The 19,619-nt window shown below is 33.5% G+C and overlaps 2 protein-coding genes across 2 annotated transcripts in view; both read right to left on the reverse strand.

The window, feature by feature from the left end:
• Window positions 1-261: 261 nt before the first annotated feature.
• LOC149419271 (activity-regulated cytoskeleton associated protein 2-like) lies at window positions 262-936 on the reverse strand. Its single transcript, XM_089637961.1, has one exon. It carries the CDS (start codon window positions 934-936, stop codon window positions 262-264), a length of 675 nt encoding a protein of 224 aa, XP_089494087.1.
• A 3,045-nt stretch (window positions 937-3,981) lies between these two features.
• LOC149419272 (cytochrome P450 9e2-like) overlaps window positions 3,982-19,619 on the reverse strand; it is a 38,208-nt gene continuing 22,570 nt past the window's right edge. Inside the window, exons 9-10 of the mRNA XM_089638188.1 lie at window positions 11,852-12,020; window positions 3,982-5,927 (exon numbers count right to left, since the gene is read on the reverse strand). Coding sequence (XP_089494314.1) covers window positions 5,755-5,927; window positions 11,852-12,020 — 342 coding nt within the window. The 3' untranslated portion in view covers window positions 3,982-5,754. The remainder of the gene's footprint in view (window positions 5,928-11,851; window positions 12,021-19,619) is intronic.

Consider the following 19,619-nt stretch of genomic DNA (forward strand, 5'->3'; position numbering starts at 1 on the left):
CGAAGCAAGCAGCTGATGCCTGGCGTGGCTTCGTTGGCTAGAGAGAGAGGAAAAGAGAGAAGAGAGAGAGAAAACGTTCGTCAGTGGCTCCCTCACCTCAGTAAGCGACTTCGGTGAGAGAGCGACAGTGAACGGTGAGCGGTGGTGGGGGTCCCGTACCCCCACCACCAAATGATCACGGTTTTTCGTGACGGTCATGAGTCGGTTTTACTCCGGTCCTCGAAAATTCATGACGCGCGTAAAGAAGTTTCACTTCAAAAATTAAGAGGTAATTTCGTATTTGCAGCGTAGGCGGCCGTCTGTTCGGTTTTCCATCGCGCGTAGTGGGACGGTCTTCATGCTCTCGTACAGGCTTTCTTCCGCTGCACGGGCTTTTTGTAGTAGTTCGGCGAAGGTATTGGTCGCTTCGCGCGGCACTCTGTCTCGTATCCGGATATTCAGTTGTCCGAATATTAGGTCTATCTGGACCTTCTCTGGATGGCTGGGCGGTGGTAGCTCCGCGAGTAACATCCGCTGCTTAGCAATGAACACATCGGTTGACGTTAATGCGTCTTGCTTGCATAAAAATATCTCTGTGTACACTTTGTACGCTGGCTTCTTAGGGGCGAAAGCATGCCTGAGGAGGGTCGTTGCGCTCTCCCAGTCTCGTACTTCTCCTTTTATGCCGAGCCACCAAGCGGCGGCGTCTTTCGTAAGCAGCAGTGGTAATCCTTCCAGAGCGCTTGCGTCTTCGATGTTCTCGGCGCACTTGAAGATGGATGCGGCGGCAATAAAACTCTCGACCGCACTCCTGTCTCTGGTACCATCGAAGCGTGCCGTACAGGTGGTGAATGTACCCGTACGTGTTGGTTCCGACTGCATCCGCTTCATGGAGTTCATTAGTTCCGCGAACTGCTCCTGCGTGAAGCAGGTGCCAGCACTTTCCTTGGCCTGCATTATGAAACGAGGACTTCGACGTGGTAGCGACGAAATTTTTGTAGATGCACTGATTTTAATTTTTTTTTTACTTTATGTGTCTGGCCACTAAGTTGGGCGCCAGTTTTATAACACAATTGTTGGTAAAAGGTTATTTATTTAAAGTAAGTAAGTTCACAGATCACATAATATGGTAAAAATAGTCACAATGTATCAATTCACTAATTAACTGAGCAAGGGATCGGAGGGAACCTTGCCGTTAGGCTTTGGGAACAACAAAAACTGACTGTGGTTCTGCTTAGAGGGTCGTACCATAGGACGAAGCGCAACTAAGGCAGCAGTCGAGGGTCTGGTTGGGGCTTTACTTATGGTAGTAGAATACTCCTTAGAGGGTCGTGCCAGAGGACGAAGCGCAACTAAGAGAGCGTACTAGCCAAGAGCGAGCTGCAGACGAACTGACTAATTTAGATGACTAAAGAGATGGTGTAGTGGCAAGCGTAAAAACGGCGCGCTACACAAACTAATTTTTAACCTATTGAAGGCTGGAGCTTAAAACAGAAATATATTTTTAAAGCTTTAAGAGAGGCGCCATTCATAAAATTCAAAAGTAGAATCTTAAATTTTATTAGCCCAATCGAAGCGTTAATGTCAATATCGCATCGCAAATTATCCTAAAAAGAATGTTCTCCAAAGACTCATCGGCATTCCACTGGTTAGGACAAAAATTTTATGCATAGCACAAAGGATAACAAATTATTATAAGCAATAATTGTTATCCTGAAACATCCATACAAATTGAAAAAATCTCCTGAGATAAAATAAATGCCGCCGACAGGAATTGAATCCGTAGTCTTCTGATTGTGGGTCAACTGCTCTAAACGGTAAGCTATGTCGGCTAATTCCAAACCCAAACAATTATTGCTTATTACATTTTTGTTCAATGAAAAATACAAGTACATATTGAATTATTTTTTTCAGGTTTGGAATTAGCTGACGAAGCTTTATGGTTAGAGCAATGATGTATAACACCCATAGTGGACTAGATCGCCAATCACCCTACCTCCCGTATAGCAGCGCCCGTAGTGATTTGAAGAGCCCATCCGCCATCTTGTAAAGGTCAGCCAGCGTGATTTGTGTACAATGGAGAATTGGTTTATCAAGTTTAATTAAATATTTAGGATTGGAGACCTGTTGTCAAGTGGACCACCATGTTGCCGGCAAAGCTGGACCAGATGTGTCGTCGACAGCCGCAAACATCGGTGTCGGTCAAGAAGCGCCTAGTGCCTAGGTGCTGGCCGCAAAGCCGCCTTTGATTTTATTCAAAGGATTTCATTTTGAAAATTGTCTGCTCTTAACAAGTCTTTATGAAGCAAATGTAGGTCTATGTGCAAATTCACTTTTTTAATATAATCAGGTTCCAATTGCTTAGGTAATATTGCCTACAATTTTTTTTATCTACATTGATTTGTTTATATTTATAAGATATATATATGTACTGTATAATGTTTTATTTACATTAATTTAAGCAAAGACTGATATAGGCCTACCGGTATTCCAATATTTAATGTGAGCGGTAACTTATGTTTGCCTAAGAAAGTCACTCCCTATCAATTATTACAATACATCTGTAAATCCTTCAGCAAATATTTACCTTGATTTATTTACGTTACCAGTCTTAAACCTGTAACTATATGACTATGACTAGGCCTATGTCTTATGTGACTATATACGTTATTGCAGCATATTGTCTTATCCCATTGTAAACTTTCTAAGTACAACGTAAAAGTAGAAATCATTCAAAACAGTATTTTTTTTTGGTAAACTAATGTTTAAGACAAGATTTTTTAGGCATAGCACAAAGGGTAGCAATTATTTTATGAGCAATAATTATTAGCCTGAAACACTCATCCACATTGAAAAATCTCCTGATAAAAGATACATGACGCCAACGCAACAAATAAAATAAAGTTGGTTGTTTTCAGGTGAAAAAATATAACAAGCAGTAATTGTCGAATGAAACACTAGTAAATATTGAATTATTTCGCAGATAAGAGATAAGCCGCCATAGCTCAGTGGTCAGAGCTGTCGACCGGAAATCGAAAGGACACGTGTCCCGTTGGCGTCATGTATCTTTTATCAGGAGATTTTTCAATGTGGATGAGTGTTTCAGGCTAATAATTATTGCTTATAAAATAATTGTTACCATTCAAAACAGTGTTTGTTATGCTTAGTTGTGTTGCTTTGAAAAATGAGTGTACATATTCTAGTTTCTAATAAAAACCCAGGAGCCTATCCTGTTAGAATATGAAACGTCATTTTTTCTCTTTTCCCAATTCCCAATCAAACTTTTGTCAAATCCAGTCCTTTTTCTTTCACAATAACTTATTTTAATATATTTGGAAAAGGTTGAATCCTAAAATGATGGTGCGGTATGTATTAAAGCCATAATTAGAAAAGCCTTTTGTCACACATTCCGTGAGTCGGTTAATAATCCATTTATTTATTTACTAATCATTTACACAATATTTAATTAGAAATATAGTATACATTTCATAAAAAAGATGTACAAATGTGTTCTTAATGTACGATAGAATGCATGTATTTTGAATTCCCGTCGTGATCTGACTCTTACAAGATGGCTTCAAATTCCTACGGCAATGGCCGCCAGGTTGGCTATCTAGTCCACTATGGGTGTTATATATCATTGGGTTAGAGCATCGGAACGGCAAACAGTTGGCGGCATTTATTTATGTAATATCGGGAGATATTAAGAATGAAAAAAAATATTGCTTATAATAATTTATTGAAAAAAAATTTAATACTGTAAGAATGTTATAATTATTAGGTAGAATATGAATGAGGACCGACTAAAAATATTCAACTTTTATTGCATCCTCAACATTGAGAAATAAAATAATATAATTTTTTACAATAATTATTATGAATAGTTTGCAGGTCATTGCAGAGATGAGTTTGCAAATAAAAAAAATACATTTTTACAGATAATTATTTTTATTTAATAATAATATTACAAAAGTTAAAACAAATTAATTAAATATACTATTTTCAGTTGTCAGTGCACGCATGCGTGATGTGAAATATTTCTGCCGTAATGTGTAAAATTATTCAAGTTCAATGAACTTTTATTTAAGAAAAACTGATAAAGTATTAAATCATATCAGACATGCGATAAAGTTGGTACCAAAATTATTTTAATTTAACAATGAATAATAATAATTTCAAATTAAAAATTAGTATTTTTTCTTTTGTTTAAATTTTTAACGTATCTAAATCTTTGGAGGAAGTATACATAAATCTGAATAGTGAATTTTTAAAGTTTACTAATTCTAATTATTATTGTTTTGATAGGCAATGATCCTGAGGCTAATATTGTTTTTATAAATACTTCAGCCTCACAAATTCTGCAATTAAAATATCCAGTGATTTTTTAAACGTTCACACTAGTATTACATATTGTCCTATGTGCTAAAATATTATTTTAGCTGGTATTTTAGTCGTGTTATCAACGTTTCTGAATATATTTATTTTTAATAGTCTAATTTTATTGGCATCCGGAAGATCTTTAATTAGTGAGGGTTTTGAACAAAATTCTTGTCAATAATATTGTAGTTGTCAGGTGGGAAACGGTTAAAGATTGATTTGAGGTCTCATGTGTAATTCATGCTTTTCTTTATTCTGATGGTGAAATCTGAAATCAATTTTTGTAAAGTTTATCCAACAACATTTATACACTCATAATGAATCACAAGTTGAATCCTCTGACTTATAATTTTAAGTCAAAGGCTTGATAATATTATGCAGTTAGAAAAAAAGCCAAAGATTAAAAGGAATTATTAAGAGTAACAGCCGTTTTGCGATTTTATGGGGGATCCTAGTGACCCCCATTCAGATTGTACATTACACTTTTACATTCAGGTAAGAAAAGGTTAAAGTTACTTAATGAGTAGTTACTAGACAGTTTGTGAAGAACTCAAGAGGTGGTGAAATACTCCCTAATATTGAATTCCAGTAATCATTCATTAGCGACTATTACACGTCCAGTTCGGAACGACGGTACCGCACGCCACTCTAGACCACCACGCTGAAAAGTATAGTCTGAATGTAGGGTAACAGTTTACTATGAGTCCATTGTAAGATTTTTCTGCGTGGCGGCCTGGAGCAACGCATGGTACCGTCGCCCCGAAGTGTTCTTGTGAATGAACCTATGCGCCAGCCCTATGCAGGTTCAATTGGAGCAGTCCGCTATGGGTGCTGAATTGCCTAGGCATTGATAATACCTAAAACCTAACACATCACGCTTGAGATTATTTTTATACAAAAATTCAAATCATCCGAATATCATTGATTACCTACTTATACTTAGGCATCTACTGGTTTTAGCAAGGGGCGCCAAAGTTTTACTTGCGCTAGGCGCTGTTTGGTTCTGGGCCGACCCTGATTGTGATGCCTTCAATTAATAAAAATGCACTCTATTCCTAATGTTTGACAAATAGATATAATGTTAATTACACACATATTTTTTTTATTTATTATATTGTATTATTTTTTAAAATGTTAACCTTTATAAGCAGAAGAAACTCCAAAACGGTGATCTTTTGCGTCATATAATTTTCACAGCACTTCTTTCAGAAATTTCATGGTTAATGCAACTATTTGTATCTAGCAGTGTCATTTCTATTGGAAGTTATTTTTATATTCATTTAACTGAAAATTTTCATATTTAGCAACTGTTCAGTAAAAAGAGTTTTCAATAAAATAGTGTTGAAATTGAATGCAAAGTATGAATGAAAAATAAAATTAAAATATGGTAAAAAAGTATTATTTTTGCGTCCTCATTTTCAGGCCAACCCACATTCCTTTTTGGGTGTTCATGTTAAATGTGTTCTTGGCCAACTTCAAGGGGATTTGGGTTTTGGACGTCACCACAGTGTCAAACGTTCCCACCAGGTGGAACACGGCAGCTTTGATAATCATCAGAGCAAATCGGGAACCTAAACATAAGACAAACATATTTTACTAAATTTTTGTGGTACTTACATATAACTTTTCTGTGGCATAACTTTTTCTGTGGTATAACTTTTCTGTGGTATAACTTTTCTGTGGTATGACTTTTCTGTGGCATAACTTTTTCTGTGGTATAACTTTTCTGTGGTTTAACTTTTCTGTGGTATAACTTTTTTCTGAGGTATAACTTTTCTGTGGTATAACTTTTCTGTGGTATAACTTTTTTCTGTGGTATAACTTTTTTCATTTCGAGTAAATCTAGTCGATGTTGTAATTTTTAATATCGAATTTGAAAAAAATCGGTAGAAGGCTAATATTAGTTTTTAAAGTCTTTAATTGCTTAAAAAAACACAGAGTAAATAAATTGAAATTTTTTAAATGAAATCGCTAGCGGACGACGCATTTATATGAACCTAGAAGGGGAACGACAAAACATCACAAGAGCTTTGAAATTACGTAATGTACTTGAATTTGATACAATTATAAATTTTTTATCAAACAGTATGTCAAGATGCAAAATAATATAACACAACCCTTGACATTTAAAAAAAAATCGCTTCATGTAAAATGCCATTTTTACATTTTTTTTTTTTTATTATTTTTTTATTATTTATTAAGTTAAAAGAAATTTACATTTCACTTTCTTAACTTAAATATATAACATTAAATAAATAGTATTCTAATATTGTTCTAATAACTTAAGATTAAAAAGTTTTTTTTTAAATACATTTATACTCTCCGTTTTAAGTTTATCTGGAAGGAGATTGTATATTTGTACACCCTCGTGGCCAATGCCTCTTTTGCCACTTTCAGTCCTTACAGCATGTGTGCACAATTTGTTATGTTGCCTAGTATAATGTTCGTGTACTTGTGACGTTTGTTTAAATGTTGTGTTTGTGTGTATAAGTCCATTTTGGATTTTGTAGATTAGGAGGCATATGTTGTATTCGTACAATTTTCTTATTTTCAAAAGTTTCAATTCCTGATACAGTTTTTTTGTGGGAGTGTCCGGGTTATAATTGAAGAGTTTTTTAATAACTTTGTTCTGTATTGTTTGTAAATCATTTAGGTATGTAATGTATGTGTTTCCCCATATTTCTATTAAATAATTTAGATGGGACTGGATTAAACTAAAATATAAGCCCCTCTTTACCACCGTTGGTAGGAGATGGGCAATTCTACCAAATACACCAATTAATGGGATGATTTTTGCTTTTAATTTTTCTACGTGTTGTTTAAATGTCAGATGTTTATCAATATGTAAGCCAAGGTATTTTTCGCTGTCTAGAATAAGCAAGTCCCTTTCTTCTATTTGTAGAGGTTTATGCGACGGTATTATTATTTTAGGTGAGCTTAGGATCATGTAGCCGGTTTTATTAATATTTATTGTTAATATATTTTTTATTAGCCAACTGTTTAGAATATTAAGATCCTCTTGAGATTGTTCTAATAGAGTTTCTAAGTTTTTTCCGAAGTAAAATATTGCAGTGTCATCTGCGTATAGAAATATTTCACCATGTAGTTTCAACTGGCAGATGTCATTTATATATATTTGGAATAGGAGGGGCCCCAGTATAGATCCTTGCGGAACTCCATAGTTTATACTCTCTAACTGACTGTTATTATCTTCTATGCTAACATATTGTTTTCTGTTTGATAGATATGATTTAATTAATTTGATAGCTGGACCAGTTACTCCTGTTTTTTCTATTTTTTTAATCAGTATTTCATGACTTACGGTGTCAAAGGCTTTTTGAAGGTCTACAAGAATTGCTATGACATAGTTTCTATTATCTATGCTAGCTCTAAGTTTATTTATAAGATCATTAGTTGCAGAAAGCGTGTTAGACTTTTTTCTGAAACCGTATTGTTTGGCATATAGAAATGATTTTTTTTTCAGAAAGTTGTTTAGCCTATCGTATATTACTCTTTCGTATATTTTTGATAGAATTGGTAGGACAGAAATAGGCCTGTAGTTTGATGTTTGAGTTTTCGAGCTCCCTTTATATATTGGGATAACCCTTGCGATTTTACAACTGTTCGGAAATTGACCTTCTTTTAGGCTCAGGTTAATCAGTTTAGTTAGTATAGGTGTTAATAGCGGGGCAAGTTTTTGTACTGTTACACATTTTAATTGGTCATGACCAGCACTCGCATTTGATTTTAGGGATTTTATAATGGCTAGTATTTCGGGTTCAGTTGCGGGTTGTAGGTATATTGACTCCGTACTTTCATACTTTAATGTAATTTTTTCATCCAGTTCATGGGTGTATTTGTTAATTATATTACCAGCTAAAGAGGTGCCAACATTACAAAAGTAATTATTAAAGCATTCGCATATCTTGATCTCTTCTGTGATAATTTCATTATCTCTCTTTAGTTTTTTACATGTTTTGCTTTGCGTGTTTGTTTGATTCTTGACGATGTTGTTAATTAGGTTCCAAGTTTTTTTGGTATTATTTTCACATTTTTTAAATAGTCTGCTATAGTGTTGTTTTTTAGAGTTTTGTTTTTGTATAGTTATTTGGTTACGTATTTTAGTAAATTCTGTTTTCAGTAATAGGTTACAGGGTTCTTTTTTTATTTTTAAGTGTAGTTTATTTCTTTTATTAATCATTTTTAATAAGTCTTTTGTTATCCAACCAGGAAGACAGGTTTTATTTGTTTTTATTATTGTTGAACTGTAAAAAGTAATTTTGTTTATTAGATAGTTTACAAAGTTATTGTAGTTCAGTTCCGAGTCCTCGTTATTATTTATAGAAAAGGGGTTTTGTCGAATATCCTCCTCTAGTTTATCATAGTCAATTTTCGTATATTTATAGGAGGGATTTTGTGAATTCTTTTTGGTGTAGGTGTGCAGTATGTCAAGAATCAGTAGGTTGTGATCAGATATTGAAGTGTCACAGTTTGTTATAGAATATGAAAGATTTATGTCTGAGATGATGTGATCGATAATGGTGTTGGTGCTTTCTGTGATACGTGTCGCATGTTTTTTGTTTATTTTGTTTATTATATTGAAATTGTTTGACTTGATGATTTCTGTGTATTTACAAGTGTGTGTGTTTGTGGAGTCAAGTAAGTTGATATTAAAGTCCCCTAGTATTATGGACCTTTTGTGAGTTTTCAGCTGTGTGTTTAACTTATCTATAAAATCTTGGAAATTGGTGTTTGGTTTTTTATATATCACTCCAATGTTTAAGTTTAGTTTGTTTAATTGTATCCAGAGGAAATTGTTGTCTGGATCTACTATATTGTCGATTAAATTATATTCTAAGTTTTCTTCAATAAATATGGATACTCCACCACCGATGCCCTCAGGTCGGCAGGATGCCTCGTGTTTGTAGCCTTCAATATTGATGTATGGTACGTCCGTTTCTTTGAGCCAAGTTTCTGTTAAAAGTATGATGTTGATTTTGTAGTTAATGGTTTTTAACAAGCACAGGATCTCGTCGACTTTTCCTTTCAGGCTTCTAATATTTAGATATAGGAATGAGATTGAAGTTTGGTTTTTGTTTGTTCCCAACTGTTTGTAGAGAGTTACGTCATCTACCCGTGTATGTAGTTTTTTTGTTTGTAAATAGTAAGTTTCGATATGACTGGTGGTCGTCGATTGACTATTTCGTTTTTTTTTATTATTATAAGATTTCATTTCGTCCATTAAATTGGTGATTTTTCCGGCATTATCGGGATCCAGTTTTTTGGAGTTTGCGTGTAGGTAGATTTAGGTTCATGTTTGTTTATTTCCTTCTCGATATTATATAACATTTTCCGGTGGTTATTCTTAATTATTTCAATTATGTTTATTCTTGCCAAACTCATCGATTTCGAGATATCATATTCATTCATTCGGTCGTGGAAAATTGGTCCGATGAATTGACAATGATTTTTGAATAGAGCAGCGTGAGACCTTATCTCGTGGTTGAGTTTGGAAACATTCAAATGATTATTTTTAGGTACCGAGTGCACTATAACATTGGTGTGGTGAAGATTATTTACAATGTAGTACAAGTGACTAATTATATTTTTCGGTGATTTTTCATTTGTCCCAGTAAAAATGATGACAAAATCTTTTTTTGTAAGGATTTCACATGACTGTAATATTGTTGAACTAAATTTGTCTACAGTGGCACCGGGATAAATATAACTCCGGCATTCTATTGTTTTTGAATTTTTTTCAATATTTCGTCTCATTTTTCTTCCATCCTCATCTCCAAAAATGAGTACTTTAGGTTTGTTTTCCTGCGGCATTACGAGATCTGCTAGTTGATGTAAAGAAATGTTATTTTCCACTATGGGAAGTTGCTTTGTTTCCGCTTTATAAGTCAAGAACGATTGATTACTGCTTGAAGGTGTTAAATTTGTTAAGGAATTCTCCACTTTTTTTGTTACATGCTTTAGTTCATTAATGTTTTTATCTATGTTTGTAATTTGACTTTTAATTTCATGTTGAAAATTTTCTAGTAGTGAATATATTTTTAGAGACATCTCTTGGAAGCTTTTGAAGTTTTTGTTTAATTGGTTAATTATTGAATTAATTTTATCGTTATCTCCCGGTGTTTCATTATGTTGTAGGGTTTCGTTCACAGATGTCTCCGTCAGCTCATCTTCATTCTGTTGTGGGGCTTCATTCACAGATGTCTCTGTCAGCTCATTTGTTTGTTGAGAAATTTTATTAGTTTCTTTGCAAGATGGGCACTTGAAACTTTGTTTATAGTTTTTATTCATCTTTCGAAAATTAATTTCAGTTATATGACAACAAAAGAAATGAAAATTATGCTTACATGTCTTGCAATACAAATTTTCGTTGTCATGTATTTGGGTCTTGCATGATTTGCATTCCATCATTGCGGATGATTTCCACAGTGTTTTTGTATAATTATTTACGCTAAGATATGAACAAGTAATGGCACAGGATTATATTGTTTGATTCCTTTTCACAGCATAAAAATTCTAGTGTTTATTTATTTAGAGCAAATGACAATAACACCGTTTGACGTTTGACATTCCCGGTGATATCACACTTATTATATTAAGTTCACTAAGATTGTCTTTCTATTTTGTGAGCAATCAAGAAGTAATTACTTGGGTAAATATGTGGAATTAGTTTTATTTCACAGATATCACACTTAAATCACGCTTTTCACATAGTTTTCTAGGTTTTTTTTATAGGAGCAAAGATTTTGACTTGTTCACTGTTTGACGTTTGACGGTAGACATTATTGAAAGGCTCGATATTATGTATGTAGGTATGTACTACATTTTCTAAATATCTGTTAAAAAATATATTTTGTGTGGTTCCATGGCAAAACAGAACATACAAAACAGAATATTGAAGAAAAAGAAACTTAACATAACCTAACCTAATATTTTATTTATTTTTTGATCTTTAAGTTAACTCACATCGTCGTGTGTGCTAATGATTTTAGAAACATATAAATATACAAAAATTTAAATTATTTCAAACATAATATATCTTTAAATATCATGTTATGTTTAATCCGGTTATTCTTTTGTATAGACCGGGCAATTAGATTTGATCCAAAAAACACAAAATGATTATTGTGTGTATTGGTGCATATGTATACACTCCCAACAGTGATGTCCTTGTCAAACGTCATTACATACAATTTGTTTATTCAAAAAGTTTTAGTGTGTTTTTTTTTAAATAGACTTTAAAATAATAAAGTTTGAAACACGCTGTATGGAAGTAATGCATGCTATATACACATTTTATAATTATTACTGACATTTTTTAACATATTTTGATGGATTTTTGTAGGAAAGAATAGTGTATTTGTGTCTTATCTTCAAATATCGTAACAGACAGTTAATCGCCGATTGTCTGTCAACTTTTGGTCAAATTTTAGGTTGGGTTGTTTGAACGTGGATAAATAGCTCAAATGTGTAATACCAATGCAATTTCTCGGTCCAAGTCCAAAAGGCAAATAGGAGCCTGGCAATACGGAGTGTTTGTTCTCATCAGAAAATCTCTCGGGATCAAACTTCAGGGGATTAGGATAGTTTTTAGGGTCTCTATGGATGCTGAAAATTGGAACCCAAACGCACTCATTTGCTTTTATCTGAAAATACAATCATATTTAATTATTATTAAATTATATATTGTGAATTTGCAGCATGTTCTAGAGTGGTAGATACTCTAAGCCATGAATGCCCTTTGCACATGGCTCACTTTACATGGTCTTGAACTTTCAATCCAAAAGACTCAGTGTGTCACCTTCTCGAACCGCCATAAAAACCCCCCCGTTCAAATTTTATTTAAAAATTCTCCAATCTCCAACGCTTCTGAAGTAAAATTTTTGGGAGTAACATTTGATAGGAAACTTAAATGGTCTTCCCATATTAATAATTTAGTTACTAAATGCGAAAAAAATTTAAATATCATCAGATCATTATCTGGCGTTTGGTGGGGAGCTCACCCTACTTGCATTAAGTTGCTTTACAATGCACTTATTCGAAGCCATCTCGACTATGCCTGCCCACTTTTTAGTACTGCCTCAAAAAATGTACTTAATAAATTAGACAAAATTCAATCTAAATCTTTGCGAATAATAACTGGAGCGATGCAATCGTCACCCATCAATTCCCTTCAAGTAGAATGTTCTGATCCTCCTCTTTATTTAAGGCGTCAACTATTTGCTGACAAATTTGTTCTTAAATGTTTAAATTCTAAATGTCATCAGGTTATCCCCATCGTCTCGTTGTTCATTGACTCAAACCATTCATCTACAATCAGAGCTTCAACTAAACCTATTCCTGACATCTGTAAAAATTTTAAGTCTCTCTCAGAGCTCCACATCATCCAAAATGATCTACTTCCCTTATACAAACTAAAATATAGTCACGTCACCCTATCCCCAACAATATTAGAAGGGATCGGAATCTTTAAAAGTCATTCCAATCTCCCGGCCCGAACTGTCAATAATATGTTCAATGACATTATTTTATCTAAATGGCCCAACTTTTCTCTTTTATTTACTGATGGATCCAAATCTCCCGACTCTCCTAACTGTGGTATAGGTATTAACGTTTACCACAATAATTCTAATGATAGAATATTTCATTCAATTTCAAATCAATTTTCAATATTTTCAGCTGAGTGCATTGCAATAATAGAATCTCTCAAATATATAATCAAAAATAATTTTGAACATTCCCTCGTTCTCTCTGACTCTCTCAGTTCCCTCCAAAAACTTAAATCCAGTCCTCTTCTTCATCCTGATGATCATTTTGTATGCCTTATTCGAGAGATGATAGCATCCATTCAAAGCTCTGGTAAATCTGTAACTCTGATTTGGATTCCTGGACATGTTGGTATCATGGGTAATGATATTGCGGATGCCTTGGCAAAACAAGGAGCGTCCAACCCTGTTGTTACCCTCGTAAACCACATTCCCTTATCTGACATTTTTTCCATCATCAAAGAAAGATCCCGCAATGTTTGGTCAGAGTATTGGCACATTGCTAGTCAATCCAAGGGAGCCTGCTATGCCTCAATACAAAGGACTATACCATCAAAACCGTGGTTTCAGCAATTCCCTCATTTTTCCAAAAAAGAAATTTCTTCACTCATTCGAATGAGGATCGGTCATTGTTCCGTTCCTTCCCATCTTTTTAAAATTCACGTCCTTGACTCCCCAGATTGTACATTCTGTGGTCTAGAAGTGGGAACTTTAGATCACATATTTTTTGGTTGTCCCTCTCTAAACAAATATCCTCTCTTCTATCAAGCCTTAACTAAAATTGCCTCCCCTCCATTCAACATTTCATCTCTTTTAAGTCTGAACTCGACTCCAATTTTCATTATAATTTTGAAATTTGCCTATTTAAATAAAATTAATATTTAAATTCACCTTTCAATACACCTTTCTCAATAATTTTAAATGATGGCCAAGAACACCCTTGAAGGGTGAAAGCCAGAAATAATGGAGAAAAAAAAAAAAAAAAAAGTTCAAACCCAAGTCTGAAATTAGTGCCCACAGGAAGAATGATATTTGCAAAAATGAAATTTTAGTCAGATTTTATGATTTATTTCGTTTCGGACCATGATTCTTATCAATATTCGAAAATTTCAGTTCGTTTGGTACGATAGAGCCTGAATAATTCAAACCACAAATTTTTGCAATTATATCGAATTATTAAATGATTCTGAATTTTATAACCGTTTTAGGATGACTAAAACGTTTTTTTTATATGTTTTGAGCCAAATAGAGGATAACTTAACTTATGCAAGTGAAAGGTAAGTTTTGACTTATTCGAGTGTCATTTTTGCAATTAAACTGCGAAATATTTAGCACTTATCAGATGTGAAAACCTTTTATCTAATAAATGTTATTATGCTTTGCTTTTTTAGAAACTGCCCAATTTTGCCTTGATGTTGCTGTTTACGGGCCTATCAAAAAATACTTTGAACAAGAACTAAACATGTTTCAAAAGAATCATGTTGGACGCATAGTCAATCAATATGACATGGCAAAACTCTTTGCACCCAGTTTTTCAAAAGGAGCATCTGTACAAAATGCAGTCAGTGGCTTTCAAAAACCAGGAATATGGCCTTACAATCGGAATTCATTTAGTGACATTGATTATGCTCCTGCTACAGTGACGGATCGTCCTATTGAACCAGAAGGCCGCACATCTCCAAAGAATCAACCACCGCATTCTGTGCCTGTTTTAGATAAAGCTTCCTTGCCTCCTGCTGAAATCATCACAGAAATCATCAACGAAATTCAAAAAACACCGTTCAAATCTACGCACTCATCATCAACGAAAATAAAGTCACCATATGATATTAGACCAATGCCCAAAGCAAATTTTAATTTGGCCACAAGAAAAAGAAAATGCCAAAAGTCAGAAGTTGTTACTTCTTCTCCCATAAAAAACATACAAAAAGAGAAAAATGAAGCCAACATCCAAAAAAATAAAAAAATGTAATCATAAAGAAAAAAAAACTTGGCCCATCTACCAGCGGACTAAAAGTCAAAGCAAAAACAAATGAAAATAAAAATTTGAAATGCCTTATTTGTGACGAAAATTATGTTGAACCATTAACAGAGGATTGGATTCAATGCAGCCAGTGTAAAAGTTGGGTTCACGAATCATGCACGTCATATAGTGGATATGGTTCTTACTTCTGCTACGATTGTGATTCCTAATTCTCTTTGCCCGGAGTCCAAATTCGCTTTGCCCGGGTACCCGGGCAAAGTGAACAAGACGAAGACTTTTTTTAAATTTGCATTATTTTTATAATTATAATTAATTTTACCTTTTCATTTATTTTACGTCTGAAGACAGATATTTTCTGAACATTACTGTTTATAAAGTTTTTATGTTATGCAAACATTGTGTGTTTTATTTAATATCTCCCTTAACACATCCGCTTTGCCTGGGTCTCCCCTATATATGTTTGTATATATATATAAAAAATTAAAAACATGTTGTAATAGAAAAATATCATTGTTTTTTGTTAGGGTCTCGATTTGCTCTGATGGTTATCAAAGCTGTGGTCTTCAACATGTTGGGGACATTTGACATAGTGGTGACATCCAAAACGCAAATTCCCGTGAAGATTGCCAAGAACACCATCAACATGAATACCCAAAGAGGAATGTGGAGTGGCTTGAAATTGAGGACACCGCAATAATTTTTTAACAATGTTTTATTTGACTAAATTTGAAATTACATATAATTTGCGTAAATATGTGTAGTAAGTAAGTGTACTTAATATATTTTTTAATTGTATTTCATTTGAAATCATAGAATAAAAAAGAAAACTAGAAGTGCCTTCCATACAAATTTAAATGGAAACAGGCCCAATTTGGGTTTATATATGGATCAAGAAACACGCCCACAAGGCACTTCTTGTGTTATGTAATGCTATATTTGAAATAAAGTTTTGTAATTATTCAATTGAATTTATTATTTGCATGATTTATTGTGATGTATGGTAATAAGGTGAAGTATTTGATCGATAGATGGTGCTAGTCATAAAGCTTACTCCAGAGTCCGTCAGATGTCCCTAGAGTGTAACAGATACTTGTTAAATTATAACCCTGTCACTATAGTGACAGGGAACAAGCTTCTCGAACGAGAGAATTACTAACCCTCGGGTAATGAACAGGGTAGCTAAATCCAGACCTTTTTATTGTAACGTAAATAAACACAATTATAGAAGAACCTTTTACTTTTTCAAAGAGTTCCCAACACACAAAGTCTGTGTAGTAAATGAAGATATGTATAACATTTATTAAATCGGGACTAAAAGAGCCAAAGGTTTTATGCAACACTTAAAAAAATTAGTTATTTACGTATTATATGCTAACCGCATTTATCACCTTTGTTAATATTCATTATAATTTGTGTTTCGACCAGCGATGTCCAAAATGTTCACAAAGCTATCATTAATAATTGTAATGTAATTTTCCATATCTGTTCATTTATATTTCATTGAACATTCTAAAAATCTAAAAATGTGTTTTTATTTATTTTACCTAATGTTTCCTGCAAAAAATAATAAACGAAGCTTTAAAAAATTGACCAAGGGAGCCTTTGAAAAATCTAGATGTAGTAAGGGCATAGCGAATAAAAAGCTTGCGCGAGCTTACAGTCACAAATAATAAACCTTAACCAGCAGTTAAAAACCCGCTCCGCGGGTTTTTTTCTGCTAGGCCCTGCGGACTGCACTTGGTTGGGCTTCGCCCAGTTTAAGTAGTACTAACAACAGTTACATTTAATAGATAGATATTGGCTCATTCGCAGAGAGAGGGTGAGTATATATTGTTAAAACACGGAACAAGAAGAAGTTAATGAATAATAACATGTTCAATTAAGGCATAATAAGAATGACAGTTGTTTGAATAAATGAAATTTTACGTATTTGTGGATTATTTCAAATGACACACTATTATTGACAACATGTCTACAACCGATATAAATTGTTATTGTACCTAATATACTTTGCTCATAGGAGACTTGCAGTGCTTAAATATGTGTTACAACCGTCAATGTCTATAAGTTGAATCGATATCGTATAGTTCGTAACAAAAATTTAAGATAGTTATAACAAAGTTGACTGAAATAATAGATTATTGGATATTGATTAATTGTACCCGTGTTTATGACCTATGTGCACTATTTTCAGACTTGGGTTGGAACTTTAAAAGCGATTTATTCAGGCTCTATCGTACCAAACAGGCTGAAATTTCTAAAACGTGATAAAAATCATGTTCCGAAACAAAATCAATCACAAAATCTGCTTAAAGTTGAATTTTGGAAAAATCATCATTCCTGTAAGCATTAATTTCAGACTTGGGTTCGAACTTTAAAAGCAATGTTTTCAGTCTCTATCGTACCAAACAGGCTGAAATTTTGGAATCGTGATAAGAATCATGGCCAGAAACGAAATCAATCTCAAAATCTGTTTAAAGTTGAATTTTTGTAAAATCATCATTCCTCTGGGCACTAATTTCAGACTTGGGTTCAAACTTTAAAAGAAATTTTTTCAGGCTCTTTGATACCAAACGGGCTGAAATTTTGGAATCGTGATAAGAATCTTGGCCCGAAACGAAATCAATCACAAAATCTGTAAAAAGTTGAATTTTAGGAAAAATCATCTTTTCTGTGGGCACTAATTTCAGACTTGGGTTCGAACATTAAAAGCATCATTTTCAGTCTCTATCGTACCAAACGGGCTAAAATTTTGGAAACGTGATAAAAATCATGTTCCGAAACGAAATCAATCTCAAAATCTGCTTAAAGTTAAATTCTGGAAAAATCATCGTTCCTGTAAGCATTAATTTCAGACTTGGGTTCGAACATTGATAGACATTTTTTCAGGCTCTTTGATACCAAACGGGCTGAAATTTTGGAATCGTGATAAGAATTATTGTCCGAAACGAAATCAATCTCAAAATCTGCTTAAAGTTGAATTTTTGGAAAAATCATCATTCCTGTGGGCACTAATTTCAGATTTGGTTCGTACTATAAAAGCAATTTTTTCATTCTCTATGCTACCAAAAGGCCTGAAATTTTTGAATCGTTATAAGAATCATGATACGAAGCGAAATCAATCACAAAATCTGTAAAAAGTTGAACTTTTGGAATAATCATCTTTTCTGTGGGCACTAATTTCAGACTTGGGTTCGAACTTTAAAAGTTATTTTTTCAGGCTCTATGGTACCAAACGGGATGAAATTTGAGAAACGTGATCAAAATCATATTCCGAAACGAAATCAATCTCAAAATCTGCTTAAAGTTGAATTTTGGAAAAACCATCATTCCTGTGGGAACTTATTTCAAACTTGGGTTCGAACTTTAAAAGACATTTTTTCAGGCTCTATGCTACCAAAAGGGCAGAAATTTTTGAATCGTTATAAGAATCATGATCCGAAACGGAACCAATCACAAAATCTGTAAAAAGTTGAATTTTCGGAAAAATCATCTTTTCTGTGGGCACTAATTTCAGACTTGGGTTCGAACTTTAAAAGCAATTTTTTCAGTCTCTATCGTACCAAACAGGCTGAAATTTTGGAATCGTGATAAGAATCTTGTCCAGAAACGAAATCAATCTCAAAATCTGTTTAAAGTTGAATTTTTGTAAAATCATCATTCCTCTGGGCACTAATTTCAGACTTGGGTTCAAACTTTAAAAGTAATTTTTTCAGGCTCTTTGATACCAAACGGGCTGAAATTTTGGAATCGTGATAAGAATCTTGGTCCGAAACGAAATCAATCACAAAATCTGTAAAAAGTTGAATTTTAGGAAAAATCATCTTTTCTGTGGGCACTAATTTCAGACTTGGGTTCGAACTTTAAAAGCAAAATTTTCAGTCTCTATCGTACCAAACAGGCTAAAATATTGGAAACGTAAAAAATTGAATGGAATAAGTAAAATTCGGGGTAAAATTCTTGGAACGTTTTGACCTATCCATTTTGAATGTAAACAAACTGTGACCGTGGACCGTTACAGTCGTCAGACGTCAAAGGAAAAAGATAGTCAAGCTAAAGCTTTATTTTTTACATATTAAATATGTGGGTTTAAAAAACATAAAATGCTGGATCATGTATTACACTATTTAAAATAAATTATTTGTATAAATAATAAATACAATTATTTACCTTTCACTATTAATTTAACATGGAAAATTTTTACTTTGACGTCATTTTTATTGTATATAAATATAAATGTCCACACACACGGGGAAATATACATTATCAACGAACAAGACATTGGTCACAGGCAAATCGAGGTATTTTCTTAGCATCCCTCAACTGAGCACCGCCTCACGGTTTGCCAAGATCAATCAACCGAATCGTTGGACACAATGGCCGTAAGACACACCCACTCAGCCTACTGTAGCTTCCTATCTCTTATTTGAACTGTGGACTGCTCATGAATGATAATATTTATCAGCAGAAAACTGGTTGTCTATCTTTTTGTAATACAAGTTGTTGACACAAAATTATATTATTTTAATGATATAAAGAGATACAATATCATCACTATGTAGTCTATTTTTAACTAATGATTCCAATGCTATACTTATTTATAAATTGTTGTCAGTGCATGAAGTGAAATATACTCGGATGAAATTATTTTTGAATTTAATTGTCACTTTCAAAATTGGAATCATTTGTGTCTTTGAACTGAAAATTATTTTATT

Source organism: Hesperophylax consimilis, chromosome 12 (genome assembly GCF_061612785.1).
Source record: "Hesperophylax consimilis isolate HC1 chromosome 12, BYU_Hcon_1.0, whole genome shotgun sequence".
In the NCBI taxonomy this organism is placed as follows: Eukaryota; Metazoa; Arthropoda; class Insecta; order Trichoptera; family Limnephilidae; genus Hesperophylax; species Hesperophylax consimilis.